Here is a 26,675-nt window from a genome sequence, read left to right as displayed (position 1 = left end):
GGGGGGGCGGGGGGTGCGGTCCGCCCTGGGTGCACGCCGCTGGGGGGGGGGGGGGGGGTCATGCGCGTGCCTGTCCTTCCCTCTGCCCCGGAACAGGTTACTTCCTGTTCCGGGGCAGAGGGAGCATGTAACGAAGGAAGGACAGGCACGCGCGCGGCACCCCCCCCCCCCCAAGCGGCGTGCACCTGGGGGGGTTCTTTCGTGGGGGGTGTCCTTTCGCCGGGGGAGGGTCATGCTACATCCGGGGGGGGGGGGCTGCTGCACCCAGGGAGCGGGGTGCATCGGTGAGCCCCCCTAGGAACGCCACTGCTGTATATACTATGCAAACCATTTTGAATGTAGTTGCAAAAACCATAGAAAGGCAGTATATCACGTCCCATTCCCTTCCCCTTTCCCGTTCCCTATTTGAGATTCCCCCTTTACTCCTCCAGGTCAGTGACAGGGGACCATCAGGCAACCAAAGACCCCCTTAAAGGGCAAACTAACACTTTTATCTCCTTCCAAACTCTCCCCCCCCCCCCCCATCACTCTTCAGTTTCAGGGCACTGTTTCTCTGCATTTCATTTTAAACCTACTCCCCTTGGGCTGGGCTTCCTCCCACCCAGGGACTTCCCAGTCACTCCCCCAGTGACTCTTTGAAGGGATTTACTCTCCAAGTAATCCCAAACTAACATCATCACATATGTAAAGATGGCCTTCACTCTGCCTCTCAGTCCCTGCCAGTGGGCCTGTGCTATGTGATGGGTGTTTGTTGCCCTTTCGGTAGGTAAAAATGGCCTCTGTTAGGCGATGAGATGCAATGATCCTCTGTCTGCCTTTGGGTCATGTGTGTCATAATGTAATGTGGGGTAACTGAGGGGTCAGGTAGTGTTTCTGAAAGGATCCTGACTCTGGAGAGATTGATAAATGATGGGGAATGGTCTGTGTTACACCCCAGGGGCAAGACAGTCACAGATGGCTGTGTAAGATGACACTTCTGGCTCCATCTGTTTGCTTCACTAGTGATGGAGTTTGTAACTTCCTTTGGGGCAATTATTTCACCTCAGAATGAAAGAATTTACTTTCCAGAGACATCAGGACTGAATCTCCTCTGTGCTAGCCATAGCTCAGGAGAGAACCACCCCCTCCCCCATCAGCCACGCTTCCCTTAAACTGTGTGTTGAATCCTCGTCTGTGCTGCCTTGAAGCCTGGTCTTTGTGGAGTGCCTTCCTCTGTGCAAGGCCTACAGTATGTATATGTGTATGAATGGGGGGGGGGGGGGAGCACTCTACATGAGGTCCGTATTTTGAGGAGCTCTCTCTGTGCTCGTTCAAATCCACATGGGGAGCCTCCCTCTCTCTGAAGTATGGGTTGCGTGGGGTGCGCCCCTCTTTGCCAGACCTGTGTGGGAGGGGGAGGCCCCCTTCACGCAAGGCCCAGTTTTGGAGAGCTGTATCTTCGTATGAGCCCCATCAGCCACCTGAAACCTTGATAGAGGCCAGTAGACGGTATGAGCGGGAATCAATAAATGGCGCCGGAAAGATCCGTGCTGCTAAACCCATATTCTATAAAGGATGATTTGCACTAAGAAACAGAGGCGGACTGACCATTTGAGCAACCGGGCACTGCCCGAGGGCCCAGAGGCACACTACAGCCCTCCTTGGCCCTACCTTTTGAAGGCACACCATTGGTAATCTACTGACCTTTGCGTGGGGAACATGTTCTTTCCTGCCCATTGTGCTACCACTATTCCCCACCCCCACCCGGCACCACCATATTTTTAAAATGGTGGCCGAGACTCCCTAGACCTGCAAGACTACCGCAGGAAGTCTCAGCCGCCATTTTGAAAACATGGCAGTGCTGGTAGGCAGGGAAATAGTAGCAGCTCAGCGGGCAGGAAAGAACATGCCCCCCCTGCAGAGGCCACCAGACTACGGACCCCTCAGGTAGGACCGGGGCAGTGGGGGCATCGGCTGTGGCAGCAGGGAGGGCGTCAGGGAGCAGCCGGGTGGGGGGCCCAAACCACCCTCAGTCCACCCCTGCATCCCCTGAACTATACCGTTCCCTTGGGTTTTTGCAGCCCAAATGCATGACCCTGCATTTTTTAGCATTAAGCGTAAGCTCTCAGATTCCAAACCACTTTTCTAGCTTCGCTAAGTCCTTCTTCAGATTATCCACACCAGGTATCATCCGTAAAAAAGCAAATCTTACCAGACAGTCCTTCAGCAATATTGCCTTCCACTCAAGCAATTCCTAACCCAGTCAGTCACTTCAGGGCCCTTGGAACCATATCCAAGGCTTTCCTAAAATGTAAATACAATCTTTATAGAATAGCTCTTAGTGCCATTTCCGTCCTCAACTTCAGGTGTCAACATTTATGCCTGCTGAAACCTGGTGTAAAGGCTGGTGCTTAATTTCCTGGAAATGTATGTGCAGAAGACAGTATTCTATAACATCTAGGAACGGCCCATGTCCCTTATATGCCTCGCCCATTTTCCTAAAACACATGCGCCTCCTATGCCACGCCCATTTTTCTATAACATTGCATCTAACATCTAGGAATGACCCTGACCCGCCCTATTTAGCTATAACATTGTGCCTAATATCTAGGAATGGTCCTGACACACCCATGCTCCACCTATGGCCACACCCATTTTTCTATAACATTCCACCTAGGAACAGCCCTGACCTGCCCAAGCCCATCCTATGGCCACACCCATTTTTCTATAACATTGCATCTAACATCTAGGAACGGCCCTGACACACCCCTGTCCCTCATATGGTCACGCCCACCTACCTTCTAGGAATGGCCCTGACCTGCTGATGCCCCTCCTATGGCCACACCCATTTTTCTATAACATTGCATCTAACATCTAGGAACGGCCCTGACACACCCCTGTCTCTCATATGGTCACGCCCACCTACCTTCTAGGAATGGCCCTGACCTGCTGATGCCCTTCGAATTCCAGAGTTTAATTACACGTTGAGTGAAGAAACATTTTCTCCGATTCGTTTTAAATTTACTACTTTGTAGCTTCATTGTGTCGTGCCCCCTAGTCCTAGTATTTTTGGAAAGCGTAAACAGACGCTTCACATCTACCCATTCAACTCCACTCATTATTTTATAGACCTCTATCATATCTCCCCTCAGCCGCCTTTTCTCCAAGCTGAAGAGCCCTGGCCGCTTTAGCCTTTCCTCATAGGGAAGTCGTCCCATCCCCTTTATCATTATCGTTATCCTTATCTGCACCTTTTCTAATTCCACTATATCTTTTTTGAGATGTGGCGACCAGAATTGAACACAATATTCGAGGTGCGGTCGCACAATGGAGTGATACAAAGGCATTATAACGTCCTCATTTTTGTTTTCCTTTCCTAATAATACCTAACATTCTATTTGCTTTCTTAGCCGCAGCAGCACACTGAGCAGAAGATTTCAAAGTATCATCAACGACGACACCTAGATCCCTTTCTTGGTCGGTGACTCCTAAAGTGGAACCTTGCATGACGTAGCTGTAATTCAGGTTCCTCTTTCCCACATGCATCACTTTGCACTTGCTCACATTAAACGTCATCTGCCATTTAGACGCCCAGTCTCCCAGTCTCGTAAGGTCCTCTTGTAATTTTTCATAATCCTCCCGCGATTTAACGACTTTGAATAACTTTGTGTCATCAGCAAATTTAATTACCTCCCTAGTTGCTCCCATCTCTAGGTCATTTATAAATATGTTAAAAAGCAGTGGTCCCAGCACAGACCCCTGGGGAACCCCACTAACTACCCTTCTCCACTGAGAATACTGACTATTTAACCCTACTCTCTGTTTTCTATCTTTTAACCAGTTTTTAATCCACAATAGAACACTACCTCCTATTCCATGACTCTCCAATTTCCTCTGGAGTCTTTCATGAGGTACTTTCTCAAACGCCTTCTGAACATCCAGATACAGAATATCAACCAGCTCACCTTTATCCACATGTTTGTTCACCCCTTCAAAGAAATGTAGTAGATTGGTGAGGCAAGATTTCCCTTCACTAAATCCACATTGACTTTGTCTCATTAATCCATGCTTTTGGATATGCTCTGTAATTTTGTTCTTTATAATAGTCTCTACCATTTTGCCCGGCACCGACGTCAGACTCACCAGTCTATAATTTCCCAGATCTCCTCTGGAACCTTTTTAAAAAATTGGCGTTACATTGGCCACACTCCAATCTTCCAGTACCACGCTCGATTTTAAGGATAAATTACATATTACTAACAATAGCTCACGTTCATTTTTCAGTTCTATCAGTACTCTGGGATGAATACCATCCAGTCCAGGAGATTTGCTACTCTTCAGTTTGTAGAACTGCCCCATTACATTCTCCAGGTTATAGAGAATTCATTCAGTTTCTCTGACTCATCAGCTTTGAATACCATTTCTGGCACCAATATCTCACCCAGATCTTCCTCGGTGAAAACCGAAGCAAAGAATTCATTTAATCTCTCCGCTACGGCTTTGTCTTCCCTGATTGCCCCTTTTGCTCCTCGGTCATCTAGCGATCCAACTGATTCTTTTGCTGCTTCCTGCTTTTAATATACCTTTAAAAAATTTTACTATGTGTTTTTGCCTCCGATGCAATCTTTTTTTTCGAAGTGCCTCTTAGCCTTCCTTATCAACACTTTGCATTTGACTTGACATTCCTTATGCTGTTTCTTATTATTTTCAGTTGGTTCCTTCTTCCATTTTCTGAAGGGTTTTCTTTTAGCTCTAATAGCTTCCTTCACCTTACTTTTTAACCATACCGGCTGTCGTTTGGTCTTCCGTCCTCCTTTTTTAATATGCAGAATATATTTGGCCTGGGCTTCCAGAATGGTGTTTATGAACAGCATCCACGCCTGATGTAAATTTTTGACCCTCGCAGTCGCTCCTCTAAGTTTTTTTTTCACTGTTCTTCTCATTTTATCATAGTCTCCTTTTTGAAAATTAAACGCTAACGTATTTGATTTCCTATGTATACTTACTTGAAAGCTAATATCAAATCCGATAATATTATGATCACTGTTATCAAGCGGCCCCAGCACCATTACCTCCCACACCAGATCATGCGCTCCACTAAGGACTAGGTCTAGAATTGTTTCTTCTCTCATCGGCTCCTGTACCAGCTGCTCCATGAAGCAGTCCTTGATTTCATCAAGGAATTTTACCTCCCTAGCGTGCCCCGATGTTACATCAATATCGGGGTAATGGAAATCACTCATTATTATTGTGTTGCCCAGTTTGTTTGCATCCCTAATTTCCTTTAACATTTCTGCATCCGTCTGTTCATCCTGGCCAGGCGGACGGTACTGCACTCCTATCACTATCCTTTTCTCCTTTACACATGGAATTTCAATCCATAGTGATTCCAAGATATGTTTTGTTTCCTGCAGAATTTTCAGTCTATTTGATTCAAGGCTCTCCTTAACATACAATGCTACCCCTCCACCAATTTGATCCACCCTATCACTACGATATCATTTGTACCCCAGTAGGACAGTGTCCCACTGGTTAGCCTCCTTCCACCAGGTCTCAGAGATGCCTATTATATCTAATTTTTCATTTAGTGCAATATATTCTCCCATCTTATTTCTTAGGCTCCTGGCATTTGCATATAGACATTTCAAACTATGTTTGTTGTTCCTATTTACATCATGCTCAGTACTTGACAGTATTAATTTGCAATCTTTTGTCTGTTTTTTATGTTTATTTAAGTACACCTGATCTACTACGGTCTCTTTTGCAATCTCACTATCAGGATACTCTATCTTCCCTGTTTTGGTGATATCTTTGAAAGATACCTTATCCCGAACCATGCGCTTTTGAGCGACTGTTGGCCTTCTCCCCATTTCTAGTTTAAAAGCTGCTTTTTAAATGCCGATGCCAACAGCCTGGTCCCACCCTGGTTAAGGTGGAGCCCATCCTTTCGGAATAGACTCCCCCTTCCCCAGAATGTTGCCCAGTTCCTAACAAATCTAAAATTTAACTTTTCTATCCTATCCTTGTCTACCTTCCCTATTATAATTCAAATATTTTTGGGCATTGTTGCCACTGTGCTTTTCACAGTTATAATATTCCTCTTACCTGTTCTTTACTATGTAAGCCGCATTGAGCCTGCTGTATATGGGAAAGTGCGGGGTACAAATGTAATAAATAAATAAAACCCTCCTCCCTGCACCATCGTCTCATCCATGCATTGAGACTCCGGAGCTCTGCCTGTCTCTTGGGCCCTGCACATGGAAATGGTAGCACTTTGGAAAATGCTACCCTAGAGGATCTGGATTTGAGCTTTCTAGCTAACAGCCTAAATTTGGCTTCCAGAACCTGTCTCCCACATTTTCCTATGTCATTGGTACCCACATGTACCAAGACAGCCGGCTCCTCCCCAGCACCATCTAAAATCCTATCTAGGTGACTCGTGAGGTCCGCCACCTTCGCACCAGGCAGGCAAGTCACCAGACGATCCTCATGTCCACCATCTACCCAGCTATCTATATGCCTAATGATCGAATCACCAACTACAACAGCTGTCCTAACCCTTCCCTCCTGGGCAGCACTTGGAGACATATCCTCGGTGCGAGAGGATAGTACATCCCCTGGTGGGCAGGTCCTGGCTACAGGAGTACTTCCTACTTCACCAGGGTGATGCTCTCCTTCTAGTAGACCTCCCTTCTCCAGGGTAGCACAAGGGCTACCAGACTGGAGGTGGGACTTCTCTACAACATCCCTGTAGGTCTCCTCTATGTACCTCTCTGTCTCCCTCAGCTCCACCAAGTCTGCTACTCTAGCCTCGAGAGAACGGACATGTTCTCTAAGAGCTAGGAGCTCTATGCATCGGGCATACACATATGACATCTCACCAACTGGGAGATAATCATACATGTGACACTCAATGTGACACCCCTCTCGCTGCTGGATTGTGCTACGTGTGCTGCTGTGTAAATTCACCTTAAAGATAATAAATACAAAAACTAAATAAGAAGATGGTACCTTTTGTTTGGACTGACTTGATAGCTTTTGAAGGCCAGAACCTTCCTCCTTAGGTCAGGACTGTATCAGCAAAAGATGACAAATATCAGAATTCAAGACATTTTTATAGCATTTGCAGAAAACCCCTCTGAGGGGGTAAAAGAGTCTATGTTGAAATGCACGGCTCCTATAGAGATGGTTGGGTTCTTTCCTCCTCCTCCTCCTCCTCTCTGCAGGTTCACACTGAACCCTCTCACTTCGTTCTTTCTCTGCTCTCTCTCTCTCTCTCGCCTCTGTGTTTTTTCACTTTGATTTTTTTTTCTGTTTTCTTTATTTATTCTCTTTTATTGGCTCTTGTCTACACCATGTTCTCTGTTTTCTTGGCACTTCTCTTTTCTCTTATTTTTCCTCTCTCTCTCATTTTGTGACCTTTCTTTTCTTTCCCTCTCTGTTGTGTGCTTTTTCCTTTTATTGGCATTCTTTCTCTTTTCTCCTGTCATACTGTCTCCTTTTCTGTCTCTGTTTTTGTTGAGTATTAGCCTGTGTCTCGATCTGTCAGTCGCTGATCTTTTACCATTCCAGATTACGTTTACTGAATGGTCAGTGTTTGTCCTAGTGCTGGGCAGACTTATACGGTCTGTGCCAGAGCCGGTGGTTGGGAGGCGGGGCTGGTGGTTGGGAGGCGGGGATAGTGCTGGGCAGACTTATACGGTCTGTGCCAGAGCCGGTGGTAGGAGGCGGGGCTGGTGGTTGGGAGGCAGGGATAGTGCTGGGCAGACTTATACGGTCTGTGCCAGAGCCGGTGGTTGGGAGGCGGGGATAGTGCTGGGCAGACTTATACGGTCTGTGCCAGAGCCGGTGGTGGGAGGTGGGGCTGGTGGTTGGGAGGCGGGGATAGTGCTGGGCAGACTTATACGGTCTGTGCCAGAGCTGGTGGTGGGAGGCGGGGCTGGTGGTTGGGAGGCGGGGATAGTGCTGGGCAGACTTATACGGTCTGTGCCAGAGCCGGTGGTTGGGAGGCGGGGCTGGTGGTTGGGAGGCGGGGATAGTGCTGGGCAGACTTATATGGTCTGTGCCCTGAAGAGCACAGGTACAAATCAAGGTAAGGTATACACAAAAAGTAGCAAATATGAGTTATCTTGTTGGGCAGACTGGATGGACCGTGCAGGTCTTTTTCTGCCGTCATCTACTATGTTACTATGTAAACTCTTTATCCTTGTCAAAGGTGACTATCAAATGACCAACTAGACTGAACTACTGTTAGTGATGAGATGTTTCCTCTTCAATGTGTTTATAATTGGACACGTGTTTTCTGCTCCAGCTGCTGGATGATAAGAGCTGCATAGTGGAGAGCTGGAAACACAGCCAGGCTTTGAAAGAGTCTTAGCTTTTCACAAGATGCGCCTAGCAAGGCTTGAGCAGTAGGTGGCCCTCAGCCTGTTCCAGTTGTGACTGAAGACTTGGTTTCTCTTTGCAGTGCTGCAGAGCCAGGTCCATGTGAGGAAGCTGGTCTACCTGAGCCCAAAGTAACGTCCCCTGTGCTCCACCGAGATGTTGAACCACTGGCTTCAGACTCCAGAGAGCTGAAGAAAGGCCAAAGAAGGTACTGTGACTCCAAAGCACTTGGAGGCGCTTGATCTATTGTTATCATGTTATTTTTTAGAAGCAAATATTTTCAATGTAGTGTTAAATAACACAGAAATGAAAGATGATGCAGAAAATTACCTCATGACCTAAGCACTCAACTTATTTCCACTAACCGCTTGTTGTGGCTTGAGTTATTACCTTCACAGTGCCATATATAAGCTATCAGGGGATTTGTTATGGGTAATGAAAATGCAATACTAGTGAAGGCAATTCCATTCTTGGGTATGTTGCAGGCCTTTGATGGCAGTGACTGATAAGAGGATTGCATTTATTATACGTTATATAGAGCGAGATAACAGGAGTGACTTTTTTGGCCCTAGACATGGCTGGTATGTTGGTGGAACGTTTATGGGTGATTGTTGCAGTTGAATATGTTAATAGTGTTGTTGTTGTTGATTAAATTGTTGCACTTGGATATGGGATACTATGTCGGCAGTGTTTTTCTGTGGTTGGGACTGAATATAGGCAATTATGGGGTACATTTCGAAGACATAATCAGGAGTTATATGGATAAAATTTGGGTTACCCCCAGCCCTAAAAACCTTGGATAATCTAAGTAACTTTCGCAAATCTCTGAAGACACATCTCTTCAATAGAGCCTACAAAAAGAACCCTTAAAGACACAAATTCACCTCCTAAACTATCCTATCTAACACCATATTCTCCAAATCCTCATCCATCTTCAGCTTACCATCGTTTGTATCCATTATCCTGTCATGACTTTGTCTTAACAGAACTCTGTAAGCCACATTGAGCCTGCAAATAAGTGGGAAAATGTGGGGTACAAATTCAATAAATAAAAATAAATAAATACATTTAAAAAAAATGGATTTTCAGCATGTATGTTTAGTGGCAATAGAAAAAGGTGTCCCAAGGTACATAATGTTGTCAGCGAAAAAAAACAAAAACCCTACACACACACATTAAAGTTTCAAAGATATAGATGCATAGGTCAACCCACTGCATGTTTCACTCCTAGCCAAAAGGCCATGTGTACTTTTATATCTGCAGAAACACTCAATTTTCAAACACAAAATTTATCATGACTTTACGTTTGGAGATCCAGTTGGATTGTGTGGGCTGAAAAGGACCCAAGTATAGCAGCAGTAAGGTGAATAGCATTGTAAATGACAATTATACAACATTCAAATATATAGTAGGTACCTCATGTATAGTAAAAAAAAGTCATGCCTTACAATGCTTCAATCTAAAGAGAATCCACGTGCGTGGAGAACTCAATAGATACCACGAAACGTAAAGTGTAAACAAAAAGGTGGGAATATGAGCCAGGCTATCCAATAACTGGACCTAAAATCAAGTTTAAAATAAGCAATATTTATTAATTTTCAAGCAAATAATAATAAAATAATTCCACATTAAAAATGACTCGACACAACACTGTGTTTCGGCCAGATGGCCTACATCAGGAGTCTGGTGGCTGATAACAGCAATGAAAATATGAGAAAGATCCACAAAGAAACGTGGTAATATGTGCTCACAATGTGCAGACAAGGATTCAAAAATGGTCTTAAAAAAGACCGTTTGGCGAATGATCCATTTATTGCTGCTCGCTACAAACAAACAATGCTTCAAGAAAGCTGCAGGTTCAAACAACACTTCCAAGTCATAAGGGATTCGGTTCCATATAGAATGACCAGTGCAAGAGAAAGCTCTGTTTTTAGTTGACAAGAACCTGATACTGACTCCGTCCCATTAAACCACGTTTGTCTGTGTTCTGTCATTTTAATCTTTATAATAGTTTCCACTATTTTCCCTAACACTGAAGTCAGGCTTACCGGTCTGTAATTTCCAGGATCACCCCTGGAACCCTTTAAAAAAATCGGTGTTACATTGGCTACCCTCCAGTCTTCAGGTACTACAGATGATTTTAACGATAGGTTACAGATCACTAACAACAGATCAGCAATTTCATGTTTGAGTTCTTTCAGTACCCTGAGGTGTATGCCATCCGGTCCAGCTGATTTATCACTGTTTAACTTGTCAGTTTGGCTCACTGCATCTTCCAGGTTCACTGAGGTTTCTTTCAGTTTTTCCACATCGTCACCCTTGAAAACCATTTCTGGTACAGGTAGATCTCTTACATCTTCTTCCGTAAAGACAAGCCAAGAATTCGTTCAATCTCTCTGCTATAGCTTTGTCCTCCTTGAGTGCCCCTTTTGCTCCTCCATGATCTGACAGTCCCACGGATTCCCTCTCAGGCTTTCTGCTTCTGATGTACCTGAAAAAGGTGTTCTGGGAGTTTTTGTCTCCGCGGCAAGTTTTTCTTCATATTCTCTTTTAGCCTTCAACATCAATGCTTTGCATCTGACTTGCCAGTGCTTATGTTGCTTCTTATTTTCTTCATTTGGATCCTTTTTCCATTCTTTGAAGGATGCTCTTTCGACTCTAATAGCCTCTTACAGTTCACCTTTTAAATCACGCTGGCTGTCATTTGCTCTTCTTTCCACCTTTGTTAATGTCTGGTCCAGGCTTCCACAATGGTATTCCATGCCTTATTTAAAGTCCTAACCTTTGCGGCTGACCCTTTCAGCTTCTTTTTAACCAATTTCCTCATTTTGTCATAGTCACTCTTTCGAATAGTGAATGCTGCTACAGTGGAAGTGACTTCACTCTAATTATCAGCTCAAATTTGATCATGTTATGATCATTGCTTCCCAGTGGATCCAACACTGTTAACCTCTCATACCAAGCCCTGCATTCTATTAAGGACTAGATCTAAAATAGCACCCCCCTCTTCTTGGTTCCTGGACCAGTTGCTCCAAGAAGCAGTCATTTTTTGCATCTAAGAATTTTACCTCCCTGATGTAATATTTATCCAGTCAATATTGGGGTAATTGAAATCACCTATTATTATAATGTTGCCCAATTTGCCTGCTTTCCTAATTTCTGTAAACATTTATTCATCTGTCCTGGCAGATGGTAGTACAGCCCTACCAGTATACTCTTTCCCTTCAGACATGGAGTTTCTATCTACAAGGATTCCACACTGATATCTGTTTCATGTAGAATATTTATTTTGTTTGACTCAGTTTCCTCTTTAACATAGAATGATCCCTCCCCCCTCCAATTTGATCCACTCTATCATTGCGATCTAATTTGTACCCTGATAACCCAGTGTCCCATTGATTGTCCTCCTTCCACTAGGTCTCTAAGATGCCTGTTATATCTACCTCTTCTTTAAGTGCTATATACAGTACTCCAACTCTCCCATCGTATTTTTTAGGCTTCTAGCATTTGTATACAGACACTTCAAATTGTGTTTTTTCCTAGCGCCTGCTTTGCAGTTGACCAGGATAATTTGCATCCTTTACTCTGTTCTCCCATTAAATACTCCTGGCTTTCTTTCACCATTATTGAAACCTCTCTATTGATGATGTTAATTCATGCTTCGGACGATCGAACTTCATGCATGACTCAGATGAATATTGATTAAGTGTCATGAGGGTAAACAGTGACATCTGCTGGTTGGTTGTTGTGCTGAGATTTTTATGAAGCCAGGAAAATTGTCATTAAACTCTTTACAGAAATGAGCTAAGTTCAGGTGTGCATTCGAATGCTGATGTTTCTGGATGGAATTACTAAGTCTTTACCTGGATCAGCAGCTTTAGCTTCAGGGAGTTAAGTCTTCTATGGCGAGTGCTCTCAGCAGCCAGTAAGAGGTACTGTATATGCCGTAAAAATATACACTATCTGCTGGATTCTAGGCCGCCACTCCCAGATCCATGTGGAATCTAATTAGCTAATCAGGCGATAGCAATCAATTATTGGTGTTCATTGGTATTAATTAGGATTTACATACAGATCTGCCCTGCGTTCCATTCTCTAACATGTGCACCTAATTTTCATAGCGTGTAACTCCAGAGGGTTGTGGCCATGGGTGGGTCAGGAGTGTTCCCAGAATTTAGGCTCTATGTTATAGAATATTGTCTTGTCTGGAAAGCAGTTTATTTATTTATAGCATTTATATCCCACATTTTCCCACCCACGGGCAGGCTCAATGTGGCTTACATTCATCTGCAAAAACATACATCAATTCAGCAAATAAGAAAATACATGGAATTTAAAGAGATTAGCGAGTAACAGCAAAGTAGAGGAAAAGAAGAAAGAGTATGTCGCTACGACTGCAGCAGTTCAGAAGATAGAGATACTAGGCGGGTCTTTAGCGTAAGCTTTTCCAAATAATAGGGTCTTTAGAGATTTTCTGAAGGTCAAATGATCTTGAATAGATTTGACTGATGTTGGTATATACTAATGTCCAAAGTATGGGAAAAAAAGGTTTTAGATTTTGAGGCTGTGATGGAAGAGGCTGATTTGGATTTAGTGGCAATGACAGAGAATTGTGACTGGGATGTAGTTACAGTGGGTATAATCAGTTCAGGAAAGACAGGGTGGGAAGAAGGGGAAGGGGAGAGGTGTTAAATGCTGAAGATAATCCAATTGCAGGACCTGCAGGGTAAGGAAAAGGCACTGGGGGGGGGGGGGTCAATCTGGAAGGAGGGACTGGCAAATGTATTTACATTGGTGTGATATACAGGCTTCATTCACAGACAGAAGAATGGACAGAGATTTATTTATTGTATTTATTTATTGGGATTTATTAACCACCTTTATGAAGAGATTCACCTAAGCCAGTGTACATGAAGGCTAATTCTATAACTGGGCGCCCACATCTAGGCACCCAGTTCCCTGGACTCTGTAAAAATCAACCAAAGCTGGCCGCATGATTTCGGGCACACATTGCAGCTCATGTGCAAACCAACTAGCTAATTAGGCGATAACAATCAGTAATTGAAGACATTCAAAATATAGCTGTGAAAGGGGAGAGTGTTTCTGATGTTATAATAGGTGATCATCTGGCATCCAGTGATTACCAGATGGTGTGGTTTAATATTAGGATAGGTGTGAAGAGGATTCATTCAAAAGTGAAGGTTCTAGATTAAAAAAAAATCTAAATGTATTCAGATGGAAGATTACCTCAAGGAATTTGTTAAACTGTTTGTGAGCCCTTGTGCCTAGGCCGAGGCTTAGGAAGGACCTTGGCCAAGGCTTAGGGTAGACCAAACAGGCGCTAAGCAAACTTACGGCCACAAAGCCCCACACACTCAGGACAATCCACTAGCACCACCAGAAAAGGGAGATAGACCACTCAGGCGGACCTCACGGCCGAACTGGAGCTCACTCGTACAGAGCCCAAGAGTATGGGCCTTCCGGCCGAACTGGAACCGAGTCATACACTAGGGAAGGGAAAAAGAACAACAAGGGGTCCCAAAAGGGGCTGGAGCACATGCAACACACACAGATCTAGCTAGTGACACAAGGGAAGGGCAACAGACAAAAAGCTGGCAGGTACAGGCTACGACCAGAGGAAGAGAATGCAGACAAAGGCTACACAAAAACACAGGTAGCAGAGGCAAAGCCCACAGGGAAAAAAGGAAAGCCGAGGACAGAATGGGACACAGACTCTACAAGAGCAAAGCTCCACAGGAACACTCTAGGCTGTACCATACAGCACTCAAATACACTAGGCTGTGCCACACAGCACTCAAGGGAAAAGGTAAGCCACTCATAGGAACACTCTAGGCTGTACCATACAGCACTCAAGGGTCAAGGGAATCCACTCACAAGAATACACAAGGCTGACCATACAGGACTCAAAGGTAAAGGGAAACCATTCATAAGAATACACAATGCTATCTTAGGTTAATTTCAATAAATAGTTGCAGCAAATTTATATAATATACTCAACAACTGTTACAATTATATCCATCTTTATTACATATTTAAATATCATAAATCTAACAATTATGGAGAGCTCCCCCCCCCCCCTCTCCCGAAAACCTGCCGCCTGCAAGGCATAAGCAGGTAGGATGAGTTCTGGAGTTACACATGATAGCATAACACAAAAAGAGCCTCAACAGATGAAGAATAAAGAACCACAAATGAGGCATGTCCAGACAAAAACTGAACTGGAAATCTCACAAAGCCAGTCTCTACATGAAGTACAACAGTTGTGAAAAAAGACTGAGACGGGCTGCAATGCAGAATTTGCCCCAAATTCCCCTATGCATAAAGTGATAATGAAGACAGCATCGTATATCAGCATTTGCAGGCTGGAAACAAGCACCAGGCATACTGCGGTGGCCCAAACAGGCTGAAGAGTATCCTGTGAAAAACAAAACATATACAAGATGAACACTGACTTCCAGAGCTGCCATATTCCAGTCACTAAAATGAAAATTAAAAAAAGCTTTTTTTCTGCCTTTTGTTGTCTGGACATTTTATTTTTCCAGGCTCTTGCCTTCTTCCTCTTCTTGTCCTTTCTCCCCAGTTCCACAGTCTCTGCTCCCCTCAATCTGACAGTGACTTTATAATCAAACTGGCGTATCACAGCTCAGCCCAGTCTTCCCAGTTACTACACAGTCCGCTTAATGTCCGTTCATCTCCGTCCTGTATCTGTCCAACGCATGCTTGAATTTTTCCACAGAAAAATCAAAGTATGTGTAACGGCAGATAAACATCATAACACCCAGGGCTTTTTTTGAGGGGGTACTTGGGGGTACTGAGTACCAGCACCTTTTCCATATCTGCTAAAATTGACCCATGGTCCCCAAGTTTTAATGAAAGAGCTCAGGCTCTACACACCAATTCTGCCTCGTCATAAGTTCTGTGACTGGTTGCAGGGGGCCTGGCTATTGTGGGGAGGGTCCCTCAGTGTTCACCCCACCCCTGAAGGGTGGCCTGGCATTTGAGTACTGGCACCTTTTTCGCTAGATAAAATGCACTGATAACACCCAATCACTGTTCTTCTTTCCCCAACCAGGATCTCCCACTTTCTCTCTCTCTCTCTCTCTCTCTCTCTTGCTGTTCAGGCCCACAGTCCCTGCACCCTTATTCTCCAACTCAATCCCCCCAGGGCTCTGTGCTGGGACCACTGCTTTTCAACATATTTATAAATGATTTAGAGATGGGAGTAACTAGCGAGGTAATTAAATTTGCTGATGACACAAAGTTATTCAAAGTCATTAACTCGCGACAGGATTGTGAAAAATTACAGAAGGACCTTACGAGACTGGGAAACTGGGCGGCTAAATGGCAGATGACGTTTAATGTGAGCAAGTGCAAGGTGATGCATGTGGGAAAAAAGAACCCAAATTATAGCTACGTCATGCAAGGTACCACGTTAGGAGTTACAGATCAAGAAAGGGATCTAGGTGTCGTCGTTGATGATACGTTGAAACCTTCTGCTCAGTGTACTGTTGCGGCTAAGAAAGCAAATAGAATGTTAGGTATTATTAGGAAAGGAATGGAAAACAAAAATGAGGATGTTATAATGCTTTTGTATCGCTCCATGGTCCGACCGCACCTCGAATATTGTGTTCAGTTCTGGTCGTCACATCTCAAAAAGGATATAGTGGAATTAGAAAAGGTGCAGAGAAGGGCGACGAAAATGATAAAGGGGATGGGACGACTTCCCTATGAGGAAAGGCTAAAACAGCTAGGGCTCTTCAGCTTGGAGAAAAGGCGGCTGAGGGGAGATATGATAGAGGTCTATAAAATAATGAGTGGAGTGGAACGGGTAGACGTGAATCACTTGTGTACTCTTTCCAAAAATACTAGGACTAGGGGTCACGCGATGAAGCTACAACGTAGTACATTTAAAATGAATCAGAGAAAATATTTTTTCACTCAACGTGTAATTAAACTCTGTAATTCGTTGCCAGAGAATGTGATAAAGGCGGTTGGCTTAGCGGGGTTTAAAAAAGGTTTGGACAGCTTCCTAAAGGAAAAGTCCATAGACCATTATTAAAATGGACTTGGGAAAAATCCACTGCTTATTTCTAGGATAAGCAGCATAAAATGTATTGTACTATTTTGGGATCTTGCCAGGTACTTGTGACCTGGATTGGCCACTGTTGGAAACAGGATGCTGGGCTTGATGGACCTTTGGTCTTTCCCAGTATGGCGTGTGCATTTGTAGTGTCTGCTGATGCACCCTCCCTTCCTAAACCTAGTCCAAATCCCTGTTCTCTCTTCCCATCCGCTTTGTCAGCACCATTCCTGTTCTTCCATACTAAGCGTCTCTTCCAGCAGTCCCCATTCTGCCTTTTTCATCCAGGGCCATTAAGTTTCACTGCTACCTGCTCCTAAATATCTGCATTGGTCAAACCCATTCTGAGTCTGGAGGTGTGTGTACACAGCTCATCCCTCTTGCCTAGGAATGCAAATGGTTTTAGAGTTTAACTACCCACATAAATGCTTAGAAAGGTGATCACATTTCAGATTCAGTAATACCCTTTTAGGTACAGAGCGTTCCTCATTTTAATCAGGGCCAGTGCAAAGGTATTAGATGCCCTACATGAAACTTCAGCCTTGTGCACCCCCCTCCCCAATTAACTTCAAGGCTCCTAGGCAACCTCCCGAGATTTCAATAAATTCGAGTGTTGATTCCCTCAAAGCCACACCTCTCAGAACAATCCTGTAAAAATACAGAAGTGGAGATCATACATTTGAGTATTAAACTTTATTTCATTTATTTATAATGAGGGCATTTGCCCACTCTCCCTGTGCGTAAAAGCTCTTTTGAGTTTGCTTGGATCGCTCTGCTTGCTGCCCCCTTCAAAACTGTGTCCCTAGGAGCAGTCGGTTGGAATTTTTTAGTGCTTGTAGACTGTCCATATTCACTGAGAAATCCTCCTTTTATTATTATTATTTTTTGTACCCCACACTTTTTCCCACTCATGGCAGGCTCAATGCGGCAGGCAATGGAGGGTTAAGTGACTTGCCCAAAGTCACAAGGAGCTGCCTGTGCCGGGAATCAAACTCAGTTCCTCAGGACGAAAGTCCACCACCCTAACCACTAGGCCACTCCAGAGCACACAGCCCTGAACATCTGATACAAAGAGACAGTCCCTGCTCAAAAGAGCTTATAATCTAAATAATACAGACAGACAAGACAGTTACGGGTGAGGGAAGTAATGGGCGAGAAGGGAGGAAGGGACAAGGGGAGGGCAATTGAGTAGTGGCTAGGAGCTAAAAGCAGCAGTGAAAAGGTGGGTTTTCAGCATAGATTTTAAGAGTAAGAATTAAACTCTTGAAATAAAAATAACGATATTACAATCCGCTCAGTGACAATATTAAGCGTTCTTTTGACTAGATGAACACAGACAGCTGGATTTATGCTGGGTGGTGTTATTCTAGACTGTCGGGTTCACGTTTTCTTTACAAGTTTCTGCTGTTCTCAGGTCTGATTTCTGGGTGCTCTGCATTGTTCGGGGGCGCTTTGATGGAGATGCTTTTTACTTATATCAAGACTTGACTACTACTACTACTACTACTATTACTATTTGACATTTCTAAAGCGCTACTAGGGTTACGCAGCGCTGTACAATATAACATAGAAGGACAGTCCCTGCTCGAAGAGCTTACTATCTAATGGACAAATGTACAGACATCAAGTAGTGGCAGTCAAATTGGGCAGTCTAAGGTTAGGTGCCGAAGGCAACATTGAAGAGGTGGGCTTTGAGCAAGGATTTGAAGATGGGTAGGGAGGGGGCTTGGCGTAGGGCCACAGGAAGTTGATTCCAAGCATAGGGTGAGGCGAGGCAGAATGGGCGGAGCCTGGAGTTGGCGGTGGTGGAGAAGGGTGCTGAGAGGAGGGATTTGTCCTGTGAGCGGAGGTTTCGGGCGGGAACGTAAGGGGAGATGAGGGTGGAGAGGTAATGAGGGGCTGCAGACTGAGTGCATTTGTAGGTGAGAAGGAGAAGCTTGAATTGAATGCGGTATCTGATCGGAAGCCAGTGAAGCGACCTGAGGAGGGGGGTAATATGAGTGTATCGGTTCAGGCGGAATATAAGAAGAGCAGCAGAGTTCTGGATGGATTGAAGGGGGAATAGATGGCTAAGTGGGAGGCCAGTGAGGAGAAGGTTGCAGTAGTCAAGGCGAGAGGTAATGAGGGCGTGGATGAGAGTTCGGGTGGTGTGTTCAGAGAGGAAAGGGCGAATTTTGCTGACTATTGCAATATAATCTACTGCGGGATTTCTAAAATGTTCTTGAAATAATTCCAGACTGTACAAAACACTGCTATTCGTCTATGAAGTCATACTAACAGATTTCGCCACGACACACACACACACACACCACACACACACCTTCTCGGTAAAAGGATTCTGTCTCAAACACTGGGGAGCTTTCTGCCTCCTCTTCTTCCTTCACAAAACGCTCATCAACCAGGGGCGTAGCCAGACAGCCAAATTTGGGTGGGCCTGGGCCCAAGATGGGTGGCAGAACTCCGCCTTCTCCCACAAGTGATTTGGTCTCTCCCTCTCTTGCCTGCATCCATATGGTCTCTCAAACATCCACCCTTCCCTGAATACCTTTTAAATAGCAGATTTTCACCAACAGCGAGCAGCAACTAATACACACTGCTCATGCTGGCCCCACAGCCTTTCCTCTGATGCAACTTCCTGTCAGGGTTGCCATATAAAAAAAAATTCCGACCCAAAACAGCCCAAAACCCGCCCAAAAACCGTACACACCCCACCCCCGACGTCATCACCCCCGCCGCTTCCGTCATCACCCCCACCCCCGCCGTCACCAACCCCGCCCCTTCTGTCATCACCCCCGCCCCCGCCGTCATCAGCCCCACCCCTTCCGTCATCGCCCCGCCCCCGCCGTCATCAGCCCCGCCCCCACCATCATCGCCCCGCCCAATACGTAGGCAAACCCCGCCCAAAACGTCATAACCCCGCCTCTGTCACCATTAGCCCCACCCCCGCCGGCCGAAAAACCACCCCAAAACCCGCCCAAAAAAACCAAAACCAGCCCAAAAAACCGCAACCCGCCGCGGGCAAAAGTTTTCTGCGGCGGGTTGCGGAAAACCGCCCAATTGGGCGGGAAAACCGCCCATCTGGCAACCCTGCTTCCTGTTTCCACATAGGCAGGAATACAGTAAGTATCAGTCGCTGCTCGCTGCAGGTGAAGATCTGCTATTTAAAAGGTATGCAGGAGGGACAGTTGGGAGTTTTCGGCTGGTGGGGCTTGGGAATCCCTGCCAGCCACATTATAGATTTGCTGCTACTGGGTGGGCCTGAACTCAAAGTGGATGGGCCTGGGCCCACCCGAGCCCACCCTTGGCTACGCCACTGTCATCAACACCAGGCTTCTTTTAATGGCCATTTAACATACTCCTCATGGCTTATTTCTTCTTTAACATAAACATTTCTTCAAGTCAAACATAACAAAAAGGCACTCTACTCAGAGCCTGCTACTTAAACCCTTCTCAAACTTAAGACAGTTCCTCAAACTCAACCAGTCAAACACAACCCTCTACTTTCCTTCTCCAGCTGTCCCCTTTTCCAGAGAGAGCTTTCCCTGTGTTTCCATCTACCTCCTACAGCTTTCCACCACTCTCTTAATAAAGCTGCCTGCAACCCTCTCACACCTGGTTCAATTTCCCAATCAACTGCTGGCTTCTCACTCTCCTGCCTAGAGTCCTCCCCCTGACTCTGATTCCCTTACTGCTGCAGTGCATTCTGGACCTTGTAGTTCCCTGCCTCTTCACAATAGGTATTCCACCTTCCTTACATTCCTACTCGTATCCTCCGTTCTTTGAATGATCAGAGATTGGTTTTGCTCAGAACTTCGCTTGTCCATCTCGGATCTACAAAGCACTCGGCCTTCTTTTTTGTTATCCCTTTCTACTTGGAATAGTTTGCCAATCAACATCAGAGGAGACCGGCCCCTGCAGAAATGTTTGAACAGGCCTTCGGGGTTACCAACGGGTGATCCATTCTACATATGCTGCATTCCTTTATGTGTGTTTTCTATATATGTTTCTATACATTTACTTTTATTTAAGTATGATTGTATATGATATTGATGAAATTAAAGCTTACTTCCCTTAGAGATGTCTCCCGTTTGTTATGGAGTAAGGTTGAGGAGTGGGAGTACAAAATCACGGGAGACATCTCTAAGGGAAGTAAGTTTTAATATCATCAATATCATATACAATTGAGACTGTTGCTACAGATCTTGTTTATTTTAACATCTGATGTATATTGGTATGTGGGGGTCTGATGTAAGGGTTATATGGGGTTTATATGAGTTTGTAATAAGCCACCATTGGGTAACAGCGTTAATAGCTCTTAGGCTTTGAGTAGTACATGACTAGATATTGGAAGAACGTTGTACAACTGCAACTCTTTGTGAATATATTGTTGTATGGAAGATATTGAGGAAATGTTTTGTTATAAACTGCATAAAAATGTTATAATGTATTAGTAGGATGCGAGAGTGAATGCAGACACAGTTGGTCTACTACTCTGCCGTAGGAGGCAACAGTGTATGTACATACCTGGTAAGGGATTTGGAACGCCTAATGTGCGATGATGGTTCCATCTATGACTCTGCCACATGTTCCCTTGGGGATGTAATGGTAGGAATGGGTATGAACTGAGCACATTATTATCACTAATATTTATATCTACAAATTTATAGATTTAATACTGAGTTAAAATTTAATGCCAAGAAGTGCACTAGATAGGAGGTGAGAGATTGATAAGTAGAACTCAGGAGAGGTATCTTGCGGTGATGGTGTCTGAGGATCTCAAGGTGACGAACAATGCGACAAGGCGGTGGCCATGGCCAGAAGGATGCCAGGCTGCATTGAAAGAGATATAACCAGCAGAAGAAAGGAGATGTTGATGCCCCTGTGCAAGTCATTGTTGAGGCCCCACTTGGAGTATTGTGTTCAGTTTTGGAGGCTGTATCTTGCTAAGGACATAGAGAGACTTGAAACGGTTCTGAGAAAAGCGACGAAAATGGTATGGGGTTTATATCACAAGACGTATGAGGAGAGACTTGAGGACCTGAACTTGTATACCCTGGAGGAAAGGAGAGACGGGGGTGATATGATACAGAAGTTCAAATATTTGAAAGGCATTAATTATAAACAAACCTTTCCAAGAGACAGAAAGGTGAAAGAACTACAGGACATGAATTGAGATTGCTGGGTAGGTGACTCACGAATAATATGAGGAAGTACTTTTTCATGGAGAGGGTGGTAGATACCTGGAATGCCTTCCTGCGGGAGGTGGTGGAGATGAAAACAGTAACGGAATTCAAAATATGTGGGATAAATACAGAGTAATCCTGTATACAGGCGTGGAGCCAAACAAGCTTAGCATTGATTAGATGGCAACACAAGTGATGGGGAAGCAAAGCCAGTGCCGGGCAGACCTGAAAATGGCAAGGACAAATGAAGATCATACCTAGGCTTATACTGAGTTTTTCTTAGAACATAAGAGTAGCCATAATGGGTCATACCAATGGTCCATCTAGCCCATTATCCTGTTTCCAAAACGTGGGCAAGCAAGGTCACAATTACCCAATTAGTAGCAGCATTCCATGCTACCAATCCTGGGGCAAGCAGTTGCTTCCCCATGTCTGTCTCAATAGGAAACTATGGACTTTTCTTCCAGTAACTTGTCCAAACCTTTTTTAAACCCAGATACTCTAACCACTGTTACCACATCCTTCGGCAAAGAGTTCCACAGCTGAACTATTCATTGAGTGAAAAAATATTTCCTCCTATTTGTTTTAAAAGTATTTCCACGTAACTTCCTTGAGACTTTGTACTTTTGGAACGAGTAAAAAATCGATTAACTTCTACTTGTTCTACACCACTCAGGATTTTGTAGACCTCAATCATATCTCCCCTCAGCCATTCCTTTTCCAAGCTGAAGAGCCGTAATCTCTTTAGCCTTTCCTCCGCACACTGAGCAGAAGATTTCAGCATATTATCTACAACGACACCTAGATCTTTTTCTTGGGTGCTGACCCCCAAGGTGGACCCTAGCATCAGGTAACTATGATTCGGATTATTCTTTCCAATGTGCATCACCTTGCATTTGTCCACATTAAATTTCATCTGCCATTTGGACGCCCAGTCTTCCAATTTCCTAAAGTATTCCTCCAATATTTCACAGTCCACTCATGTTTTAACAACCTTGGATAGTTTTGTATCATCTGTAAATTTGATCACCTCACTCGTTCCGAATTACATATCATTTATAAATGTTAAATAGCACCGGTCCCAGTACATATCCCTGCGGCATTCCATTGTTCATCATCCTCCATTGAGAGAAATGACCATTTAACCCTACCCTCTGTTTTCTGTCCAATAACCAATTCCTAATCCACACCAGTACCTTGCCTCCTATCCCATGACTCTTTAATTATCTTGTTGGGCAGAGTGGATGGACTGTACAAGTCTTTATCTGCCGTCATCTACAATGTTATTATGTAAAACACAGAGGGTTCTCTTTCCACAGGGAAAACTCTCTTTATGGAATGGGTATTACTAGAGTGATAGAGGGATGTCTCTGCAGGTGCTGAAGAGGAGGATGAGACTACCACAGAAGACATTACATGAGAGAGGACTCTTTTTTGGATCCACTGTGTGTACCTGAGGAGGATGAGACTGACAGTCTCTGTGATCAGAGGGAGGAACTGGGATGTCTCTTTGTAGTTGCTGGAGAGGAGGAGGAGGAGGAGGCTGGCAGTCTCTGTGATCAGAGGCAGGGTCCAAGATGTCCAAGATGTCTCTTTGCAGGTGCCAGAGAGAAGAAGGCTGGTTGGCACTATGATCAGAGGGAGGAACTGGGATGTCTCTCTGCAGGTGCTGGAGAGGAGGAGGAGGCTGACAGTCTCTCTAATCAGAGGGAGGGTCCAGGATGTCTCAAGAGGAGGAGACTGGTAGTGTCTGTGATCAGAGGCAGGGCCCAAGATGTCTCTTTGCAGGTGCTAAGGATGAGGAGGCTGGTTGGCGTGTTCAGACATGGTCTGGGATGTCTCTCTGTAGGTGCAGGAGAAGGAGAGGAGGAGGCTGGCAGTCTCTGTGGTCAGAGGAAGGGTCTGGGATGTCTCTCTGTAGGTCCCTGGAGAAGAGGAGGAGGAGGCTGGAAGTCTCTGTGATCAGAGGAAGGGTCCAGGATGTCTCAAGAGGAGGAGACTGGGAGTCTCTGTGATCATAGGAGAGTCCAGGATGTCTGTGTGCAGGTGCTGGAGAGGAGGAGGAGGCTAGCAGTCAAAGTGATCAGAGGGAGGGTCCGGGATGTCTCTCTGCTGGTGCTGGGGAGAAGGAGGCTTGGAGTCTCTGTGATCAGAGGGAGGGTCAAGGATGTCTCTCTGTTGTTGCTGGAGGGGAGGAGGAGGAGGAGGCTGGAAGTCTCTGTGATCAGAGGCAGGGTCCAAGATGTCTCTTTGCAGGTGCCAGAGAGAAGGAGGCTGGTTGGCACTATGATCAGAGACAGGGTCTGGGATGTCTCTCTGCAGGTGCTGAAGAGGAAGAGGAGGCTGGCAGGCTCTGTGATCAGAGGGAGGGTCCAGGAAGTATCAAGAGGAGGAGACTGGGAGTCTCTGTGATCAGAGGCAGGGCCCAAGATGTCTCTTTGCAGCTGCTAAGGATGAGGAGGCTGGTAGGCTCTATGTTCAGACATGGTCTGGGATGTCTCTCTGCAGGTATAGGAGAGGAGTAGGAGGAGGCTGGCAGTCTGTGATCAAAGACAGGGTTCGAGATGTCACTCTGCAGGTGCTGGGGAGAAGGTGTGGCAGTCTCTGTGATCAGAGGGAGGATTCAGGATGTCTCTCTGCAGGTGCAGGAGAGAAGGGGGAGGCTGGCTGTGATCAAAGGGAGGTTCTGTGATCAAAGGCAGAGTTTGAGATGTCTCGCTTCAGGTGCTGGGGAGGAGGAGGCTGGTTGTCTCTATGATGAGAGGGAGGGTTCGGGATGTCTCAGCAGGTGCTGGAGAGGGGGAGGAGGCTGGCAGTCTCTGTGGTCAGAGGGAGGGTCCAGGATGTCTCAAGAGGAGGAGACTGGGAGTCTCTGTGATCATAGGGAGAGTCCAGGATATCTGTCTGCAGGTGCTGGAGAGGAGGAGGAGGCTGGCAGTCTCTGTGATCAGAGGCAGGGTCCGGGATGTCTCTCTGCAGGTGCTGGGGGAAGGAGGCTGGGAGTCTCTGTGATCAGAGGGAGAGTCCAGGATGTCTCTCTGCAGGTGTAGGAAAGGAGGGAACTGAGATGTCTCTCTGCAGGTGCTGGAGAGGAGGAGGAGGCTGGCAGTCTCTGTGATCAGAGGGAGAGTCCAGGATGTCTCAAGAGGAGGAGGCTGGCAGTCTCTGTGATCAGAGGGAGAGTCCAGGATGTCTCTCTGCAGGTGCAGGAGAGGAGGAAGAGGCTGGCCGTCTCTGTAGTCAGAGGAAGGGTCCGGGATGACTCTCTGCAGGTGCTGGAGAGGAGGAGGATGCTGGCAGTCTCTGTGATCAGAGGGAACTGGGATGTCTCTCTGCAGGTGCTGGAGAGGAGGAGGAGGCTGGCAGTCTCTGTGATCAGAGGGAGAGTCAAGGATGTCTCTCTGCAGGTGCAGGAGAGGAGGAGGAGGCTGGCAGACTCTGTGGTCAGAGGGGGGATCCGGGATGTCTCTCTGTAGGTGCTGGAGAGGAGGAGGAGGCTGGCAGTCTCTGTGGTCAGAGGGAGGGCCCAGGATGTCTCTCTGCTGGTGCAGGAGGAGGCTGGCAATCTCTGTGGTCAGAGGGAGGGTCCGGGATGTCTCTCTGCTGGTGCAGGAGGAGGAGGAGGCTGGCAGTCTCTGTGGTCAGAAGGAGGGTCCGGGATGTCTCTCTGTAGGTGCTGGAGAGGAGGAGGAGGCTGGCAGTCTCTATGATCAGAGGAAGGGCCAAGGATGTCTCTCTGCTGGTGCAGGAGGAGGCTGGCAATCTCTGTGGTCAGAGGGAGGGTCCGGGATGTCTCTCTGCTGGTGCAGGAGGAGGAGGAGGCTGGCAGTCTCTGTGGTCAGAAGGAGGGTCCGGGATGTCTCTCTGTAGGTGCTGGAGAGGAGGAGGAGGCTTGCAGTCTCTGTGATCAGAGGGAAGGTCCAGGATGTCTCAAGAGGAGGAGACTGGGAGTCTCTGTGATCAGAGGGAGAGTCCAGGATGTCTCTCTGCAGGTGCAGGAAAGGAGGAGGAGGCTGGCAGTCTCTATGATCAGAGGGAGGGTCTGGGATGTCTCTCTGCAGGTGCTGGGGAGGAGGAAGAGGCTGGCAGTCTCTGTGATCAGAGAGAGGGTCAAGGATGTCTCAAGAGGCTGGCAGTCTCTGTGATCAGAGGGAGGGTCCAGGATGTCTCTCTGCAGGTGCTGGAGAGGAGGAGGCCGGCAGTCTCTGTGATCAGAGGGAGGGTCCAGGATGTCTCAAGAGGAGGAGGCTGGCAGTCTCTGTGATCAGAGGGAGGGTTGAGGATGTCTCAAGAGGAGGAGGCTGGCAGTCTCTGTGATGAAATGCAGGTACTGGGGAGAACGAGGCTGGTAGTCTCTGTGATCAGAGGGAGGGTTCAGGATGTCTCTCTGCAGGTGCAGGAGAGGAGGAAGAGGCTGGCAGTCTCTGTGATCAGAGGGAGGGTTGAGGATGTCTCAAGAGGAGGAGGCTGGCAGTCTCTGTGATCAGAGGGAGGGTTGAGGATGTCTCAAGAGGAGGAGGCTGGCAGTCTCTGTGATGAAATGCAGGTGCTGGGGAGAACGAGGCTTGTAGTCTCTGTGATCAGAGGGAGGGTTCAGGATGTTACTGCAGGTGCAGGAGGGGAGGAGGAAGCTGGCAGTCTCTGTGATCAGAGGGAGGAAGAAGGCTGGCAGTCTCTGTGGTCAAAGGCAGAGTTTGAAATGTGTCGCTGCAGGTGCTGGGGAGGAGGAGGCTGGTAGTCTCTATGATGAGAGGGAGGCTTCAGGATGTCTCGGCTGGTGCTGGAGAGGAGGAGGAGGAGGAGGCTGGCAGTCTCTGTGATCAGAGGGAGGGTCCAAGGTGTCTCTCTGCTGGTGCAGGAGGAGGAGGAGGAGGAGGCTGGCAGTCTCTGTGGTCAGAGGGAGGGTCCGGGATGTCTCTGTGTAGGTGCTGGAGAGGAGGAGGAGGCTGGAAGTCTCTGTGATCAGAGGCAGGGTCCAGGATGTCTCAAGAGGAGGAGGCTGGCAGTCTCTGTGGTCAGAGGGAGGG

At 46.3% G+C, this 26,675-nt stretch overlaps 1 protein-coding gene across 6 annotated transcripts in view; it reads left to right on the top strand.

The window, feature by feature from the left end:
- Positions 1–26,675, top strand: part of TACC2 (transforming acidic coiled-coil containing protein 2) — a 209,638-nt gene that overhangs the window by 94,649 nt on the left and 88,314 nt on the right. For all 6 annotated transcript variants that reach the window (XM_030202587.1, XM_030202588.1, XM_030202590.1 and 3 more), the window contains one exon: positions 8,447–8,572. In XM_030202587.1, the coding sequence (XP_030058447.1) occupies positions 8,447–8,572 (126 nt within the window). The remainder of the gene's footprint in view (positions 1–8,446; positions 8,573–26,675) is intronic.

The sequence above is a fragment of the Microcaecilia unicolor genome, chromosome 5 (assembly GCF_901765095.1).
Source record: "Microcaecilia unicolor chromosome 5, aMicUni1.1, whole genome shotgun sequence".
In the NCBI taxonomy this organism is placed as follows: Eukaryota; Metazoa; Chordata; class Amphibia; order Gymnophiona; family Siphonopidae; genus Microcaecilia; species Microcaecilia unicolor.
This window is presented reverse-complemented; position numbering and strand designations above follow the sequence as displayed.